We start from the raw sequence: 19,490 nt of genomic DNA, 5'->3' as shown, positions 1-19,490 counted from the left end.
ATACATGGTTTGGAAACTCAGCACTTTTAAAACCGGGTGGTTGTTCAACATACACCTCTTTACGTAGGTCACCATTCAAAAATGCACTTTTAACATCCATTTGAAAAACCTTAAAGTTTTTGAAAGCAGCAAAGGCTAGAAAAATCCTAATGGCTTCAATCCTAGCTATAGGGGCGAATGATTCTTCAAAATCAATGCCTTCTTCCTATTTGTAACCTTGTGCCACTAATTTGGCTTTGTTCCTCGTGACTAAACCGTCCTCATTGAGTTTGTTTCTAAATACCCATCTTGTTCCTATGACCGGTTGATCTTTCGGTCTAGGGACTAGGTACCAGACTTTATTACTCTCGAACTGGTTTAGCTCTTCTTGCATTCCCAAGATCCAATCCGGATCTGACAATGCTTCATCTATTCTTTTCGGCTCAATCTGGGATATAAAGGCGGAATTAAAGTATTCCTCCAGAAGTTGACGCCTAGTTCGAACAGGTTCTGAAGGGTCACCTATAATTTGCTCAGGAGGATGTTTACTGTTTCTTCTGAGGTTCAGTTCAGGGATGTCTACCAAATTACCGTTCACTTGATCAAGGCTAGACATGTCGGTAGGTTGAACAGGATTGTCAGACCGACTGACTTCCTCGGATTGAACCGGGGTGTCATCTTCCTGTTGTTGAACAGCTTGATCAAGCTGGGTTTCAATATTACCCATTTGGTCATGGACAAACCGCCTGAAGACCGGAGTCTCATCTTCACTATCAGAATGGATATTGTTGTTTTCCAATCTGTTGTGTAGATCAAAGCATGATGCAGTATTACTTTCAACCGATTCATCGAAAACAACGTGAAGTGTTTCCTCCATGGTTGAAGTTCTATTATTATACACTCTATATGCTTTACTCACTGCTGAGTAACCTAGCATGATCCCAGTATCGGTTTTTGCATCAAAAACAGAGAGTTGAGTTTTACCATTTATATGTATATAGTATTTACAACCGAAAATCTTGAGGTACTTAAGTTTGGGAACCCTGTTAAATTAAACCTCATACGGTGTTTTGTTATGAAACTTGTTAATCAGAGACCGGTTTTGTGTATAACATGAAGTGTTGATAGCCTCAGCCCAAAATTTCTGAGCAATCCCCGAATCGGCTATCATGGACCGTGCGGCTTCCTTGAGAGTCCGGTTTCTTCTCTCGGCCAGGCCATTTTGTTGAGGAGTCCTAGCACTAGACAACTCGTGTCTAATACCAGATTCATCAAGATATGCGGTTAAGGTACTATTGGTAAATTCGGTACCTCTAACACTTCTAATGCTATTAATGCGAGTTGATTTTTCATTTTGCAAACGTTTAAGCAGTGTAATCAAGTTCGATGCAGTTTCACGTTTAGATGACAAAAATATTACCCATGTAAACCTAGAATAATCATCAATAACTACCATGGTGTAAAGCATACCTCCTAGGCTAACGACCTGAATCGGTCCAAATAAATCCATGTGAAGGAGATCTAAGCATCGGCTAGATTGTATATTTCCTTTACTCTTAAAGGTTGACCTAGTTTGTTTACCCATTTGACATGCTGAGCAAACCTTATCCTGGTTAAATACTATGTCAGGAATACCTTCAACTAGCTTTTTACCGCGAATGTAGTTTAAGGTTTTCATGTTCAGATGGTTTAGTCTCTTATGCTACAGCCAGGTTTGATCAGTCTTAGCTATCATGCATATAGGGTATTCTACCTTAGTTTTCCAGTCTACCTTGTAAATATTACCTAACCTATTTCCAGTTAGTAGTACGATACCTTGAGAGTTCTTAACTAAGCATGCATGTTTAAGAAATTCTACCGTGTATCCAGCATCACACATTTGACTAATGCTTAGCAAGTTAAAACGTAGGTTTTCAACTAGAAGTACGTTATCAATAGTTAAATTACCATGGACAATCTTACCCTTGCCCATAGTTCTACCTTTTGAGTTGTCACCGAAGGTGATTAGAGCACCGGTTTCTGTTCTGATGTCGGTTAGCAGGTTGTTGTTCTCGGTCATATGCCTGGAGCAACCGCTATCCAAGTACCATTCAGAATTTCCTAGCCGTTTCTTTAGATCCTGTAAAATGTACATATTTATAACTATTTGGTACCCACATTCACTTGGGTCCACATGCGATTAGTCCCTTGGGTATCCAAACCTTGACAAACCGGACGGCCTTCTTTGCTAGGGTTTTAACCGTCCTTTTGGCACTCGGTCTTGGGTATCTCGGTTTTTTTACAAAAGTCTTAAATGAGGGTGATCTTTGGTTTGACCTATGCGGTTGAGGATTGGCTTTCCTATTTTTGAGAATTTCGGCTTTTCTTTTCTCAGGGTCAAGCCATTTCTCAGAGTCGGTTAGACCAACATAGTCGTATTTTAGCTTTTCTTCCCTATAGTATGCGGTTAACTCTTCTTCAGCGGTCAAGGAGCTTTTAAGGAATCTTATAAGAGGGAGGTTACTCCTTGTAAACCTTACTTTCTCTACGGGTTTTTGGTCTTTGGAGCTATCCTTTGTGTATCCTAGGCCGAACTTGCAAAAGAGATGTCTGTAATGACTACACATTTTCTTTACTATATCACTAGATCTCTTATATGCAGCCGTCTTATATTGGAGTCGGACATTTTCTTCTTCGGTTAGTTCTCTAGCTGGTTCACTAGACTGTTCGGTCCTAATTGGTGGTTCGGGTTCTAACTTGGTTTCTAAGGTAGATGTTTCCTCAGGTTTTATGATTTCCGGTCCGGTTATAATGGGTACTTCTGGTTCTGTCAGAATGGGTACTATAGGATCGGTTCTAATGTTGAGGTGCTTAGGTAGCATGGCTAGTAGGTTTTTATACTCTTCTACCATGTCATTCAATGCATTATATAACTCATCTTTAGTAAATTCTTCACAGGGAGAGTCAAATACCTGTTCCTCATTTGCCATGAGACATGTGAGTTCATCATCACTATCACTGTGAGCCCATAAGCTTCCTCCATCATCGGCTATCAGTGCTTTCTGAACCTCACTTCCTTCACCGGTTTGTTGATAATTGTTTTGGTTATCTTGGTTATCTGGTTTCTGGGTATCCCTCCTCGGTTTCCTGCATTCCCACTTAAAATGTCCCAAACAGTTACAGTTATAACACCTTACATTGGATTTATCGCCATAGTTGTAGTTTGTTGGTTGGCTTCTTTTCATGAACCTCCCAAACTTCTGTGCAAGCATCGCCATGGCATCCTCGGTGAACTGTTCGGCGGTTCTGATCGGTGCAGGTGCAGGAACAACTGGTTCTATGGATGTGATCAGTGCTCTGGTTGATGTTGAGGCTGAGACTTCTTCTTCAGTTCTAGATCTCATTTCAAACTCATATGCCTTAAGATCTTCGAATACATCGTGCAACTTCATCTTGTTTAGGCAGTTTGATTCCCTCATCACCATTGTCTTTATGTCCCATGCACTTGGAAGAGATCTTAGTGCTTTCATGATGACCTCCTTGTTGTCATACCTCTTACCAAGAGTTGCTAGCTCATCTAACACACTAGTGAACCGGTCACTGTACTCTTTTATAGTTTCTCCCGGTTTCATCTTGATGTTTTCAAACTTCTGAGTAGCCACCATTATCTTGTTTTCCTTTGTTCTTTCATTTCCTTCAAAGATCTGAATAACCGTGTCCCATGTCTCATTTGCGGTTTTGCAATCTATGATCTTGCAATACGTATTTCTGTCCACACTGTTGGAGATCCGATTTCTAGCATGGTTATCCAGGTTGTTTCTTCTTCTGTCTTCAGCTGTCCATTCATTTCTGTCCTTATCAATGATTATCGGTCCTTCGGCCAGAATGGACTCCATCTCATCATCCAAGGTGATTAAGTGTAGGTGCATGCGTGCCTTCCAGTTGGCAAAGTCATCACCTTCTAGCATTGGAGGCCTATCGAAAGACATGCTTGCTTGAGTATTGAAACTAACTACTCTAATACCAATTGTTAGGATCTAGGTCGCGGCTAGAGGACCGGGGTTGGGCCGGTTAGCGCGTATCACTCAAAGGGTGGTGATTAATCTTGTTAGAGATTAACACCAGAGTTTCAATACTACACAAACTGTCACAAACCCTTGAACTAGGTTCAAGCGCGGAAGAGGTTTGTTTCAGGTTGAAGCAGCACACTAGTGATAAGCAGAACCAGTTTCGGATGATGAAGGTATAAAAATTGATGGGTCGGTTTTAGGTAGAGTTAGGTAGATTAGAGAGGTGTCGGTAAGTTAGTATAGGTCGGTTAGAAAATAGAACCGGCAGAAAGTAAGTATCAAGACAGATTTTATGGATGTTCGGAGATAAAGCTCCTACGTCACCCCTTCCTCTCGAAACCGCGAGAAGGATATTTACTAAGGAATACAAGTACAATCCGATCGAGACTTATTTCCTGCTCGATAACACTCTTAAAATTTACACCGAAATTGTAAAAATACACACTTCAACTTTAGCACTTAGGCTTTCTCTAGAGATAGAACACACTATTTTTCACTTGTAAATTAAATGCTCTTTGAATCTCTTGTTGTCCCGCATTTACTCTTCTTCAACTGCCCCTTTTATCGGTGAAATAAGCCAACGGTCATATTTCACTTCCTTGAATCTGATTGGCTGAGCAGAGGTTCAGAGGTTTAGTGATTCAGTGATTCAGACCCTGCAGTTATCTTTTCAGACTTGACGGTCAATCTCAGACCTGGCGGTCAATCTCACAGACTTGGCAGTCTGTTCTTCCGGTGTGTAAGACAAACCTGCTAGGTTTGTCTTTTACTCAATGTGGACACTGTCTGTTAAACAGTTTTCTGTACTTGGAAAATCTCCTTTCTGACTAATCCCGAAGTGGAAAGATCCTGTAGGACTGTCTTCTGTAGCATGTAGACTTTCCTCAGACTTGTATGGATATGGAAGTGTTCAGTCTGTTCCCTTGGTATCATTCTCAACAGATACCCGAATTGTCTTCTTGTACTGGTCGGTCATTCGACTTAACCGGATGGCTTCCGGTGTGAGTGGTTAAACCGGACATCTTCCGGTTATTCCTCTGCCTTGTGGCTGATCGGCTGTCTGATGTTTCCGGTTTTAAGCTTTGGCCGATCCTTTCTTTGTGCGGTCATGTTACAAGTGTTCCTGGTCGGTTTAGTAGCTTGACCGGCTAGTCTTCTTAGCCGGTTTAATTGTTTGACCGGTCCGGTTCCTTGTTCCTGCATGGAAGGTTTATTTAAGTTAGGTTTATGTGAACCGGTCTAATTTTATCTAACAATTATTAAATCAAACAAATAAATATTTATGAATACAAAGTTAATTTACAAATAATATATAAGAAATTAAATAATATATAATAATATTTTATTATAATATATAATAATATTTTAATAAATTTTGATAATTTTATATAATTATAGTCTTGATAATTTTTTTTCCTAATATTTTAAAGAAAATATTATATATTTTAATATTATATTATAAATAAAATTATATATATTTAGAATTATTAATTTTTCAAACTAAAATTATTATCTTAAAGTATTTTATTTAACTTATTATTACTTATCTGAATTGATTGGTATTTATTTATTAAATATTTAAATAAAATTTAAAATTATTTTACGTTTATAAAAATGAAAAATAAAATCATTGTGTTTAAACGTTGACAAGACATGTATAGTTTAATGTGAGACATTATTATACGTTTATTCGCTAAGATGATACTAGGGAGTGCCTATCCATAATAGGCATAATGCCATATAATTTTTGTTGGAAGAAGTTTTGGGAGTCAAAAGTTCACATTAAGATCTCGTTTTTTGGATAAAGAGTTATTTACGGAGGAATTTTTACGGATAATATATGAATGAAAACAAGTTGTATTATTACAAATTAATATCGTATTTGTCATGAACAGACTGAATCGACAACTCAATTACTTTTGTATTGTCGATGTTTGTCTACTATCTAAAGTCTTTTATAGAGTATTACTACATTCACTAAGTGATGCCAAATCGTTGGAGAGTTGTCGAGATATCTGGATTTATGCGTCTGATATGGCAAACTTACGTATTTGAGTTACCATCTCAATTATTTTTGGTGGACTATCTAGTTGGAGAGAAATTGTCGAATTTTAATGATCGTAGTCGTCTGATGCGTATTATTTATAATTATATTATTATGATGTTTTATGATTTTCGTTCCGGAAAGTCAATCGGGGAGTTAATCGTTCTTCTCGCGAACATACTTATTTAATAACTTATGGCTTAATCTATTTGGGTTTTTAAAAATCCCCAACCAAAATCAATTTTCCAATTAATCACTTCTCAATCATCACATCACTCATTTTCATTAACCAAAATACTAAAATACCTTCTATTTTAAATTATTATTTTATTTTATTTATATATATCAATACTCTTAAAGTCTAGTTCTATTTGAGTTTTTTAAAAAACTTATCCAAAATCAATTTTCTAACCAATAACTTCTCAACAATATATCAATATCCTTATTAACTAAAATACTAAAATTTCCTCTATTTTAATATTTATTTTATTTTATTCATATATATAAATACTCTTTAAATCTTTTTTTCAAAAATAATCATCACCTACTCAAATTCATCACCAATCATTACCTTTTTACCTCTCTAATTTTTTTTTTCAAAAACCCCAATCCAACAAGGCCTAAGAGCATCTCCAACAAGGGTAGTGCCCGAACATGAACCCTTTCCGGTCATCGGATAGCGTGGAAAAAGGCAGGTCATTGCTTTTTTTAATTTTATGCACTATATGTAAAAGCAAGGGTAGTGCCCGAACATGAACCCTTTCCGGTCCTACCCACATTTCAAACAAATTTTCCCAAACTACCCATTTTTTCATTCCCTTTTTCAAACTACCCATCTTCCCTCTCTACAATATTAATTAACTCATTAATTAACTCACTCTCTCTTAACCCACTAATTAACTCACTCTCTCTCTCTCTTAACCCACTAATTAACTCACTCTCTCTCTCTTAACCCACTAATTAACTCTCTCTCTCTCTAAACCCATTAATTAACCCATCTCTTTCTCTCTCAACTATTAATTAATATCCTCACTTTTAAACTATTAATTAATTCATTTTATCTCAATCAAATAATTAAAATATATTATATAAATATTAAAATAAAATAACACATATATTTTATTTTTATTTAAATATATAAATATAATATATATATAGTTCAAATTAAATAAACTAAATTAAATAATTTAAATAACTATTATAAATTAAAATAAAATACATAAACAAAACTTAAAACTTGAAATAAAATACATTACATCACAATAAAATACATAAACATTATAATAAATATTAATTACGTTCACATATAAGATTGATAAAAGTTGGATTGACAAGTCACTATAAATATAAGATTGATAAAAGTTGGATTGATAATTCACTACAAATATAAGATTAAAAAATTAAATTGAAAAATCAACTTACAAGTTTATATTAATTATATCAAGAGTATGATTAACAAATCACTATAAATATAATATTGAATTGACAAATCACTTCCTCAAAAGTTAGATGAAAAGTCATTAAAAGATAAGACCAATGTTATAGAAATAAGTTGAATTATAAAGATAAAATATGCATTTTATTGTATATTGAACGTGATTGATATTTATTATGTATTTTATTTTATTATAATGTTTATGTATTTTATTGTGATGTAATGTTTATATAATGTATTTTATTTTAAGTTTTAAGTTTTGTTTATTTATGTATTTTATTTTATTATAAGATTGATAAAAGTTGGATTGACAAGTCACTATAAATATAAGATAAAGTTGGATTGATAATTCACTACAAATATAAAATTAAATTGAAAAATCAACTTAGAAGTTTATATTAATTATATCAAGAGTATGATTAACAAATCACTATAAATATAATATTGAATTGACAAATCACTCCCTCAAAAGTTAGATGAAAAGTCATTAAAAGATAAGACCAATGTTATAGAAAAAAGTTGAATTATAAAGATAAAATATGCATTTTATTGTATATTGAAAGTGATTAATATTTATTATGTATTTTATTTTATTATATTGTTTATGTATTTTATTGTGATGTAATGTTTATATAATGTATTTTATTTTAAGTTTTAAGTTTCGTTTATTTATGTATTTTATTTTATTTTAATTTATAATAGTTATTTAAAGTATTTAATTTAGTGTATTTAATTTGAAATATATATATATATATATATAAATTTAAATAAAAATAAAATATATGTGTTATTTTATTTTAATATTTATATAATATATTTTAATTATTTGATTATGATAGAATGAATTAATTAATAGTTTAAAAGTGATGATATTAATTAATAATTGAGAAGAGAATGATTAATTAATGGGTTTAGAGAGAGATAGTTAATTAGTGGGTTAAGAGAGAGAGTGAGTTAATATGTGGGTTAAGACTTAAGAGAGAGTGAGTTAATTAATGAGTTAATTAATATTGTAGAGAGGGAAGGTGTATAGTTTGGGAATGAGAATGAAAATGTGAATATTTGGGAAAATTTATTTGAAATGTGGTAGTTTAGAAAATTTTGTTTGAAATGTAGGTAAGACCAGAAAGGTTCGCCCGAACATGCCCAATTCTGATATTTTCATTATTATATAATATAATATATTCTATAATATTATAATATAAAGAATATTAATTATATATTTAATTATACTATTTTTTTCTTACTATTTTTATATTTTTAAGGAAAATAAATATTTTTTCTTACTATTTTTATATTTTTAAGGAAAATAAATATATATTTTAAAAATTTTCTATAATATATAATATAGTAGGAATATTAGTTATATATTTAATTATAAAAATATTATAATATATTTAAATTATAAAAATATTTTATATTTTATTATAGAAGAGTGATAGGGAGAGGGAATTTGGTGATGAATGACTTGACATCACATTCATTGGTTGAAAAATGTAAAAATGGGAGAAAAAAAGAGAGAAATTATTTGATTTTTGAGCGAATAAGATTATGCCAAGTCATTACTTCACCAAATTCCCTTACCTAATTATTTCTCTTTATTATAATATAAAAATATTAGTTATATATATTCTCAACTTTTTCTATAATAAGAAATTTAGTTATATATTCTCAATTTTTGTTTTAATATTATAATATATAATAAATTATAAAAATATTTTATATTTTAATTTATTTAATATTAGTTATATATATATATATTTAATTAATAAATATATTTTTTAAATAAATTAATATATTTTTCTATTAATTATATTAACAAGTTTTATATCCGTTATAAATTATATCCGTTATAAAATATATCCGTTATAGATTGTAACGGTAATAAATATTTTATTGTACTTGCATTATTATTGTAATATTTTTAATATTATAATATATTTTAAATTATAAAAATATTTTATATTTTCTATTAATTACATTAACATGTTTTAAAGGTGAAATTCTCAAATTTTAATATAATATAGGAATATTAATTATATATTTTAAATAAATTAATATATTTTTTTTATTAATTATATTAACACGTTTTAAAAGTTTAAATTCTCAAATTTTACTGTAAATAAAATTTACATTTAAATTATGAGAAATGATTAGGTGAGAGAATTTGGTGAGAAAATTTGATGAATGACTTGGCATAATCTTATTCGCTAAAAAAATTAAATAATTTCTCTATTTTCTCTCTTTCCTCTCACTTTTACATTTCTAACACCAAATTCCCTTCTAAATTCCCTCTCTCTATCACTCCTTTTAAATTATTTAGAGAAAATGGCAGACTTAAGCATTGGGGTAAGAGTCTTGTGCGCTCAAGATTCTCTAAGTTTTTTTTAATAAAAATAATCATCACCTTCTCAAAATCATCTCTAATCATTATTTTTTTTTCCTCTAAATTTTTTAAAAAACCTTAATTAATATAAATATAATTTAAAAGACAGTGAATATATAAATGATTTATAATAAATCTAGTATTCTTCTCAAAAATAATTTATTACATTCTATTTTTAATAAAACAAGATATTAAATATATATTATTAAAAAGATTTTAAATTACAATTTGATAACTGTATTAAAACAAAAGTGTTTTAAAAAATAATAATAAAAAAACTTTTACTTAATTTAATTTATTTTCTCTCTCACACACATATACACACACAGAGCTTGCTGGCTTTCCCTCCTAGTAAAGTTTCCCTCCTAGTCTTCATTTATGAATCAAGGTGCTGTCTTTTCCTCTTCACTCTGTAATCCCATCTGTTTTGTTTATATACTTACCTACAAATACGAACCCCAAATCGATATGGGTTTTCTTAGAACTGAAAAAAATGTCTGAAACCAAGACCTTCGATGGAAACGCTAACAATCAGTCCACGACCAGCGGCGGTGGCGGTGGCGGCGGTGAATTATCCTCCTTCTTCCTCAAGTCTGCCAATGACCTCTCCAATCTGCATGCTCAAACGCTCAAATTGAACAAGCTCTCCTTTGATGCTGGCCATAGACATTCCTTGGTCTGAAATTTATCCCCACTTTTTTATATATAGATATATGATCTCCTTGTTGTTCTGCAATTGATTTTACGAATTTTATTGATTCTTAAAGTCTGAGACTTATGGGATTTTCATTGCAGGAAAGATTTAATGAGTGGCTGATGATGAAGATGCAGCAAGGAATCCCCATTACTCCAACTTATGTTTTAGCCTATTTGCAGGTTATGAATTTGCTCATTTTCATTAGGTTATCATCATCATCATTGACTTCTATGTGTTTGTGAATTAGATTAGATTAGGTTAAGAATCTGCTTAACTTACATATGCTAGTCTAAACGATACAGAATATGGTCAATGAATGAATGAATGTACACAAGATTTAACAAGGTTCAACCAACTTTGTCTACATTCTTGAAAAGTTGCCCAAGTAAACCCTAGGATACACAAAAGAACACCTCAAAACCAGAAATCCTAAATGCTTCCATTAGAAAATTGGAACATGGAGAACTTCATATTACAGAGATGATTGATATTTTGATGTCCTCAAGCTTCTCATACGTGCCCCACCTTTTGGTTATGTTTACCATTTTCCTTTTGTTTTCATTTGAGATCTCACTAGTGGAGATCATGGGCCTGTAATTGTTTGTACTTCTGTACAGATTTTAATGAATGTTTGTTTGATCCGGTGCAGGAGGAGATCAATACAAGGACAACTGTCTGTCAAGAAAGTGAGCCGGATTTGTCTCCAAACAACACTGCAGGTCATCATCAACCACGAGATGATTATGAGATGGATAATGATGATGGGTAACCGTTTTTTTATTTTCTCAAGCTTAATTTCCTTCATACTATACAACTTAGTTGAACACTCCATCCATCTACTTGTTCAATACATATAAAAAGCTTGTAATAGCAACATTTTGGTATCTCTTTAATAGAAGCTGGAGATATTGTTGTGATGAAGTTCGAAATGGATTTAATTTGTGGTTAAGGTTGGTCTATTTTTTTCAAACCCGATGTATCAAATCTGTGAAATTTGGTCTCTTAGGTTTGAGCTACCATAGTGGGTTAGAAACAACCCAAATACCCATGAACATATTTCTTTTAGTCTATGCATTCACTATAATGATCCCGTTTTGGAGGTAAAGTGGTGTGAAATCCGTTTCGCAAACAATTGATAAGGGAAGTAAAAAATCTTTAAAAAGCATTCATTCTATTAATTGCTCAAGAAATTACAGGGCTATGAACAATTGATGAAGGGAAAAAAAATTCACCTCTATATATGAGAGTAGCATATTTTAGTGTCATTTGAGCTTACACAGCTAGAGACTGTATGATCTCTCTATTTCCTCTACTTCTTGTTTCCAAACCCAAAAAGTGATTTGATGGCGTTTATAGCGTTCTCATTGATGAACGATTCATCAAATTTCTTCATTAGAAGCTCAAATTCCTCAGATTTCCTGATGTTTGCCAAGTCAGGATCCGTCCTTATTGTCTGCGTAAAAACAGAACACAAATGTTGGATGAATGAATCATAGTAGTATTCAATTATGTTCTGTTTTGTTTTCTACTTACCTTGAAATCTTCATATCCATTGTTTAGTGCATCTTCAAGTGCCGATAGTCCTGCCTGTATCTGAACCACATAAAGATACAACAGTTAGTCTTAGAGCCGTCTGATCTTGAACATGATCATGATGATTGGCTTGCCTGATTTAGCTTGGAATAGCAACATGCAACATTATAACTAGCTACTGAAGATTCAACTGCAGTTGGCCTTGATCCCAAAACTGACTCAAATTTCTCTAGGGCTTCATCATATTTTCCATTTCTTCACCGAAAAAAACTTAAAAATCAAATCCCATAATCATTACCATTTCAAATAAATTTGTTTGTTTCGTTTTACTTGTAAAGCTGGAGGCCTTGTCGGAGATCTCTTTCGCGTTGTTCTTTCTGTTCCCTTTTCCTTGTAGCATTTGTCAACTGATCATCCATCAGAAACAACAAAATTTTATGATCAAATTCATCAAAAGGAATGAAGAAGGAGAGTGAGCTGTGGTTGCCTGAATTTCTCGAACTCTGTCGCTTATAAAGCCTGAGTTCCTTTCGGCCCTGATAATTTCCTTCTCCGTCAACTCACCTACTTCTTCAGCCTTTCCTGGATACAAAAACAAAACAAATCCATAATCTCAGATATATTCTTATATGAATTAGGTTCATTTGAGGTGGAAGGAAGAACCACTAACCAAATCTTCTCTCCATTTTCATCAGTAATGGACCAATTCTCTGCCGGATGGTATACATTGTTCTTCCATACTCGGCTGCTGGCCATATTTCATCTCCAAACACTGCACTGCATTTGAATTTGACCCAAATCCAAATCCAATTTCATTTGATCTTTCTCTCATACTTTGTAAACTGTATTAAATTTTTTTACCTGGTGGCGATTACTCTGTCACCTTCAGTGAACAATCCAGTCTTATCTGCTGATCCTCCAGGGGCAATGGCATCAATGTAAGTTCCTCCATCTCTACCTTTTCTGAACTTCAATCCAAGCGGCTGAACTAATACCACTTCATACTTTCCTTCTTTCTCTTCTTCTCCCCCTCCTCCACCATCTGTTTCTGAGGATTTAACTACTAAAGATGAATGCTTTACCAGATGGGTATTGGTGAAACTGATTGAAGCTCCCGGAAATGGTGGGTTCTTGATCAACAGTGATTTGGCAAATTGGGGTGATAGAGATGCGTTTGTTCTTGTTAAAGGAGGAGTTGAACAGAGAGATGTGTAGCTGCTTGAAGCTATCGACATGGTTTCTATAATCTCTCTGCTTGAGAAATCGTTCGGAGGAGGAAAGACTTGACTAGAGAGAGATAGATAGATCTTGGGGAAGACAAGATTACAGACAGTGGATTGGTGTGGTTCTAATAAGCCGTTGATTTGTATTCAACTATATGTTGCCACGTGTCTGTCTATTTTATGGCCTTCCTTTCTTTATTCTTTTCAAAATCCACTAAGATAATCAAAATTTTCACAACATTTATTCAGTTAGCCAGTTGGATTTATTTATAGGAAACATTGTATTTTATTTTATGAAATATATAATACAAGAGAATAAATCATCTCATGTCACTAAGGAGTGAAAGATGGATAGTGAATTAAAGAATGATATAATGTTGTAATTAAGCAGGTAAAAATAACATTATAGTTAAAAACAATTAATCATAACAAGATTTTAGGCGACAAACTTGTATGAAACAACAAAACGGAGACACGAAGACAGCGATCCACACGAGTTATGTTACACGCCATTTAACCTAATTATTCCTGCAACATTAAACAATGAACTTGGATAGACTATCTTCTTCCACTTCCATGTCTGACTGCCTCTAAAAGACCAAAGCTTTCCTCCTCCAATCTGTCTGAGACAAACCATCACATGTCTTTATTTCTTTCTGAAAAAAACACACCAAAAAACAAAACCATATGAAACAACCCTTCATCAGTGTCTGCCGAGAAAACGAATTCCTGAAATAAAATACCTTTAGGATGAATTGGGATAGTCATACAAAAACATAAATCACAAAATGAAGTTGACAAAGTTCCCTGCAAAACCAAACAAATTTCAGAATTTTCTTGCTTTTTAAGGCTTTTTTAGCTGTTAATAATGATGAAACAAACACACCCACAAGTTATTTCTTGAAACTGCTGCATGAGAGTATCTTCTTCCCATATGGGCTTGTCCTGAGCATAGGAATGTAAGGTTCGATTGCTGCTACCAACTTTGCATGAATAGCTGCTCCCTGTTTAATATTTAAAAAGAAGGCACTATTAAAATAATACCCCATTTAGGAATATTAATATATGGGTTTTTTTTTTTAACTAACCTTGGAATTTCTTAATCCTGCTTGAATGACATAATTGCCATAAGGATCTTGCATAATCTGATCGAAACGGGGATTATTGATCAACTCATTGATAATATTGGCTTGTCGTTCTTCTCCACCAAATTTCAGACATTTCTCAACCACATTACTGCTATACTTCTGCATCGACAAGTAACCATGGCTTCCTTCAAGCTGTTCAAGAATACAACTACTTGCCCACATTATCTGATTCTCCAAGATGAATTGGACAACATAGTTTCTGCATATACATTATTGAAATTAAATTACCAAATCTGATTTTCAGAACATGAATTCAGAAAATATACCCGAATTGATCTTCAGATAAAAGTGGAGTGTTTGAAGTGATTTGACATATCAATTGTGCTTTCTGTACACCACTTGACAGGCCAAGGCACTTCTGTAATACGCAACAGCCATGGCGATCGGTTGCAAGTTCAATACAGTGGGCAGTCGCAGCTTCGAAGAGGAACTGCCAAAAAAATATTGGTCAAATATTGAAGCATTTGAATTATTTGTTTTTACTAAATACCTCAATGTATTCAGGCCTTAAATACTGCAGGCATCTTTGTGCAACATGGTTTCCATTTGTGTTCTTCATTAAAGTCACTATACCAGGCTTTAGTGCGGAAACAACCATAGAGAACTGTTCTCGTGTTCTTAGAGTTTCAATAACCTTTTGTACAGCCCGAGTTCTGTAATTTTTTTCGAAAAAGCAAATGATAACCCGAAAATAACAATAATATGAAAAAAAACAAAACAAGGGTTACAAACCCGTGCATGTCGCATGAAATCCTAATCAAATCCCCAGGTTTTCGAGTGATCGAATGGAGTATCTGCATCTGTTGATCGTGTTTACAGACTTCGAGCAGCTTTTGAACAAGGTAATTTCCGAATGGATCAGTCATTAGCTCAACAATATGAATAATAACTTCAGAAGATATCATTTCAATCTCTTCCTTGGTTCCTTCAGTAAACTTCTTCTGTAAGGAACGACATCCATGTTGATCCCTCGCCATTAGATATATCTTTTCCGAAAGTTGATCATTCTGCCCAAATGAACCAGACTTGACTGTTCTTATAAAGCTTTGTTCATGATTTGGTGATCTCATCCTATCCATGAACTGAAAGGGTACGACGAATTGGCTGTGGTGATCAACATTACCATAAACTGGCCTTTTCCAGTAATTATGATCCAAAGGAGGCGACATCATCTCATTGGCTTCCATCTTTTGATTGCGAAACTGCTGCTGCATCAACAGAAACTGCTGATTCGTCGTCATGAAGCAGTTTTCGCCATTCACACGTCTCCTCAATGTAATGTGAGGATGGTTCTGAGGCTGGCAGAATCGGTTGTCCAAGAAATAACCACCTTGAACTCCATGAGTATATGCTGCTGCTGCCATTTTCTGTTTCTCAAGTTCTCCAACATTAATGAATTTCTGTTCAAATCCAGCAGATGAATACTTTTGAGATTGGAGATTGAAAGATCTATAGTCAATTGAAGGTGTGGAGGATAGTGTTTCTTCGAACTTTTTGAGCTCGTTGAAGTTCAATTCTTCGAATGCAGATGCTAGTGACTGCTCAGTTGGGAGTTCCTTTATGGGAAAATTTTGATGAGCTCTGTAAGAAGCAATAGGGTTTTCAATGTCATCCAGAGATAAAGGACGGGGTTGCGAGTTTTCAGTTGATGCCACGAATCCGTAATTTGGAATTCCTGAAGTAGCATTGGGGATTTCGCAAAGAAGCTTCTCGATTTCCTCGAAATCGACTTCCGGTGTTACATTGTCCATAATTGTGAGAATTGAGATTGATGAAAACTTAAAGAAATTCCTATTCGGATAAAACAAACCAATTAGAAACAGATCGATCAACAGGGTTTGAATCAAAATCTAACGACGATCAAATGAAAACATGCAACTGCAAATAAACCCATTAATCAATCGCCAAGAATCGGATCATTAACCAACCCATCTCAGACAATCATACAATGAAGCTATATATCTATAATCTCAAACAAAAAAACACGTCAATCTTCGATTTCCTCGAACATAGAAATTGAAAACCCAAAAAAGATCAAAAGACGATGATCGTGAAACAATCAAAATGCGGCAGAAAGGAAATACCTAACAGTGAAATGCAGCTAGCGCCGGCATCAGAGAGGACAAGACGGTGGTGGTGAAGATGATGATGATCAGAACGACAATGCCATATCGGGAATGAAATTGAGTTTTGATCAGATGGGTTTCTTGGGAATTGAGAAAATAGAAAAGGGAAAACAACAGATTTATGTTGTTTTGTTCAGAAAAAAAAGGTTTGATCTTGGGAGGCGGCGGGGGAAGGGAGATGATGGAAGAGTGGTTCTTTAACTAATCAGAGCGAGACTGAAGAAAGAGAGAGAGAGAGATTTGAGAATTTTCAGGAATGGAAAGTGGAAATTATCTTATGCTATTAAAACAATATAAATAAATAAATATATATATTACAAAATAATAATAATAATAATAATAATAATAAAAATGAAATCAAACATCCATGCAGGATTTGTTCACTCTTTGTTTGGTACGTTATTGGTATAAGGTCAGCCTTTATGCATGAGACATTATTAATCTAACAATAATAAGGTCTTGCCAACAATAATAAAATAAAATAAAATAAAATAGACCCACAATCCCCCCATGGACTACTACTTTTGTTGTACTTGTTCTCTTCATTTAATAATAATAATAATAATATATATAGTCCTGCCAAAAACTTTTTTTTATTAAAATAATGTAACATATGCCTTGTTTGATTATGGTTATTTAAATAACTCGATTATTTAAATGGATAAGAATGATTTTGAGATGAATATATTTTTGAAAAAAAAAGACTTTAATGATATTAATATATAAAGAAATGATAGGGTAGAGAATTTGAGAGATAAAATGGGGAAAGGATAACGTGTCACTGTATCACTAGTTGAAAAAAAAATAAAAATGATAAATAGTGAGGAGTGAGAGAATAGAAGAGAGAAATTTTTTAATTTTTTAAATTGCTTCAAATCTCTCTCCTTTCTGTCTCAGTTATTTCTTTAATATATAATGATAAAATAAAACACATTAATTTAAAATAGAGAGTATTTTAGTATTTTGAGTAATGCATTGAATAATGTGACGAAAGAGACAGTGATATAATATTTTTGAGTTATAAATTATTTAAATACTTATACCAAACAAGACCTAAATCTCTTTTTCATTTTTATTATTGTTTAATTTATCACTATTTCAAATGTCCTACATTTCAAATACCCCACCTAAATTTAATACATTTAGTTAAATTCAATATATAAATGGAGCTTAGTAAGTTCTCTACCCTTTAACTTTGAATATATATGGTTGGTTAAATGTGTCCATGTATTTTTATTTTTATTTTTTTTTAGACAATGATTTATGTATTATTTGAATTGTGATAAAGATTAATTTAAAAATTAGAGTTAAAGTAGGCTTGAAAAAAATTGGAGTTGACTAAAAAAAATAAAACAGAAATTATAGATAAAATGGGTGGATCAACTTGAATCTCGGCATTTTTTTTTTATAAACTAATGAAGCAAATATTAAATTAGATTAAAAAAAATAAATAATTAGGATTATCTAACATTCTTAAGTTAAAATATACATATATTATTTTATTTTGAATGAGCTTAAGCCCACCTTAACTTAAAAATTAACTCCTAAATTAGGCTAATACAATATTTTATTGTTAGTCCCCTATATTAAATAAATCAAAAAAGAAAAATCATTATAAAGTTTCAATCTTCATTAATAAATCTCTAATTTAAGTGATGATAATTTGATATAGTATTAACCAACAGAAAAAATGTAACTATTAAGACTTCTCATTTTAATTTATGTGCTTTAAGTTGAATGAATGTGACAATATTGAGAATGAGATAAGCTAATTTTTCACTATAAAAAATATTTATTAATATATATAAAATAAATATTATATATTAACAAAATAATTGATGATGTAATTATTAATATATATAAAATAAATATATAATATTTAGAAAATTAGTAAAAACTATATTTATATCCATCCACCCACCGCATCAAAAGTATTCTGCTTTCAATTATCTTTTGGTTATTTGGTTGAAAAAAAAAAGTTATTTGCATTTTTTATTTGTTAAATTAATTTTTTTAAAAATTATTTGTTAAATTATTATAATATTTTTTTTAAGATAAACTAAATGTTTAGTATTTAAGTTAATAAAATGAGTGATTTGATAATAAAAAGATAATAATGTAATAAAAAAATGTAAAAAATATAAAATCTCAAAAATTGAATAAAATTGAAACAAGTTCTTGATAATGTTTAGTCCAAATACACCGTGATAGAAATTTAGCTATTATATGTATTTCAGCTATAATCTGATATTTGGTATGTAAAACACAAACCATCTTATTTTATTTGCAAAAGTTGAATATAGGAGTATCGTGAATGTCTTGTATCAAACTTTTTATTTTGCTATAAAATCTCATTTTAGAGCTATATAGTAGGATCTCAAATACTACTTTTATTTATTTGACAACTTCAACACTATTTATCTATTCATTTTTTTTGTTTAAACACTACTACATTAAGTATATTGAGATTGAACATATAATTTTTAACTCAAATAAAGAGTGAGAAAATAGAGCAAAGTCAAATAAATCAATTAAAAGATGACAGAAAAGTTCTTACAAATATTCAAAGGCTGTAGTGAACATTGTTCTTGCTGGTGGGTTGGTACTTAAAAAAAAATATATTAATTGATAATTAACCATTTATTTATATGGTTAAAATAATGAGAAATCATAAAAAAAAACAAAAGAAATATTTTTATACGAAAGACCAGTTCAAATAACTAATTATTTAACAAATATATATATATATATATATATATATAATGATACTTAATTTTGAAAGTGTTCAAATAACTAATTATTTAACAAATATATATATATGAGGAGTGATAGAGTAAGAGAATTTAGTGAGGGAATTTGGTGAGGGAATG

At 31.9% G+C, this 19,490-nt stretch overlaps 3 protein-coding genes across 4 annotated transcripts; 1 reads left to right on the top strand and 2 right to left on the bottom strand.

Annotated features, from left to right (window-relative positions):
- The first annotated feature begins 10,320 nt into the window (after nucleotides 1–10,320).
- Nucleotides 10,321–11,537, top strand: LOC124917165. Its single transcript, XM_047457663.1, has 3 exons — nucleotides 10,321–10,569; nucleotides 10,689–10,769; nucleotides 11,240–11,537. Exons 1-3 carry the CDS (start codon nucleotides 10,387–10,389, stop codon nucleotides 11,357–11,359), a joined length of 384 nt encoding a protein of 127 aa, XP_047313619.1. The 5' UTR covers nucleotides 10,321–10,386; the 3' UTR covers nucleotides 11,360–11,537.
- Nucleotides 11,538–11,742: 205 nt separating this feature from the next.
- On the bottom strand, nucleotides 11,743–13,446 carry LOC124920293 (protein MET1, chloroplastic). The gene is made up of 7 exons (XM_047460749.1): nucleotides 12,985–13,446; nucleotides 12,794–12,900; nucleotides 12,611–12,705; nucleotides 12,454–12,530; nucleotides 12,258–12,378; nucleotides 12,124–12,183; nucleotides 11,743–12,043 (listed from the first exon to the last, which is right to left on the bottom strand). Exons 1-7 carry the CDS (start codon nucleotides 13,356–13,358, stop codon nucleotides 11,900–11,902), a joined length of 978 nt encoding a protein of 325 aa, XP_047316705.1. The 5' UTR covers nucleotides 13,359–13,446; the 3' UTR covers nucleotides 11,743–11,899.
- A 792-nt stretch (nucleotides 13,447–14,238) lies between these two features.
- Nucleotides 14,239–16,841, bottom strand: LOC124917146 (pumilio homolog 12-like). Of its 2 annotated transcripts, XM_047457651.1 has the most exons (6): nucleotides 16,579–16,841; nucleotides 15,227–16,285; nucleotides 14,985–15,147; nucleotides 14,761–14,924; nucleotides 14,435–14,693; nucleotides 14,239–14,350 (listed from the first exon to the last, which is right to left on the bottom strand). In XM_047457651.1, the coding sequence occupies exons 2-6, from the start codon at nucleotides 16,243–16,245 to the stop codon at nucleotides 14,240–14,242; spliced, it is 1,716 nt and encodes a 571-aa protein (XP_047313607.1). In that variant the 5' UTR covers nucleotides 16,246–16,285; nucleotides 16,579–16,841; the 3' UTR covers nucleotide 14,239. The 2 variants fall into 2 exon arrangements, with proteins under 2 accessions (XP_047313607.1, XP_047313612.1); XM_047457656.1 differs by lacking the exon at nucleotides 16,579–16,841 and having other exon boundaries at nucleotides 15,227–16,426.
- Nucleotides 16,842–19,490: the final 2,649 nt, after the last annotated feature.

The sequence above is a fragment of the Impatiens glandulifera genome, chromosome 1 (genome assembly GCF_907164915.1).
Source record: "Impatiens glandulifera chromosome 1, dImpGla2.1, whole genome shotgun sequence".
Classification (NCBI taxonomy): domain Eukaryota; kingdom Viridiplantae; phylum Streptophyta; class Magnoliopsida; order Ericales; family Balsaminaceae; genus Impatiens; species Impatiens glandulifera.
Note: the sequence above shows the minus strand (reverse complement) of the source record. Positions and strands in the feature narration are given on the sequence as shown.

Coding starts and splice junctions, on each gene's coding strand:
- LOC124917165 (XM_047457663.1), top strand. CDS start 10,387: ATGTCTGAAACCAAGACCTTCGATGGAAACGCTAACAATCAGTCCACG. Junction 10,570..10,688: donor CTGGCCATAGACATTCCTTG/GTCTGAAATTTA, acceptor TTTTCATTGCAG/GAAAGATTTAATGAGTGGCT. Junction 10,770..11,239: donor ATGTTTTAGCCTATTTGCAG/GTTATGAATTTG, acceptor GATCCGGTGCAG/GAGGAGATCAATACAAGGAC.
- LOC124920293 (XM_047460749.1), bottom strand. CDS start 13,358: ATGTCGATAGCTTCAAGCAGCTACACATCTCTCTGTTCAACTCCTCCT. Junction 12,901..12,984: donor GACAGAGTAATCGCCACCAG/GTAAAAAAATTT, acceptor ATTCAAATGCAG/TGCAGTGTTTGGAGATGAAA. Junction 12,531..12,610: donor ACAGAGTTCGAGAAATTCAG/GCAACCACAGCT, acceptor ATGGATGATCAG/TTGACAAATGCTACAAGGAA.
- LOC124917146 (XM_047457651.1), bottom strand. CDS start 16,245: ATGGACAATGTAACACCGGAAGTCGATTTCGAGGAAATCGAGAAGCTT. Junction 14,694..14,760: donor TTATCTGAAGATCAATTCGG/GTATATTTTCTG, acceptor ATGTATATGCAG/AAACTATGTTGTCCAATTCA. Junction 14,351..14,434: donor CAGGATTAAGAAATTCCAAG/GTTAGTTAAAAA, acceptor AATATTAAACAG/GGAGCAGCTATTCATGCAAA.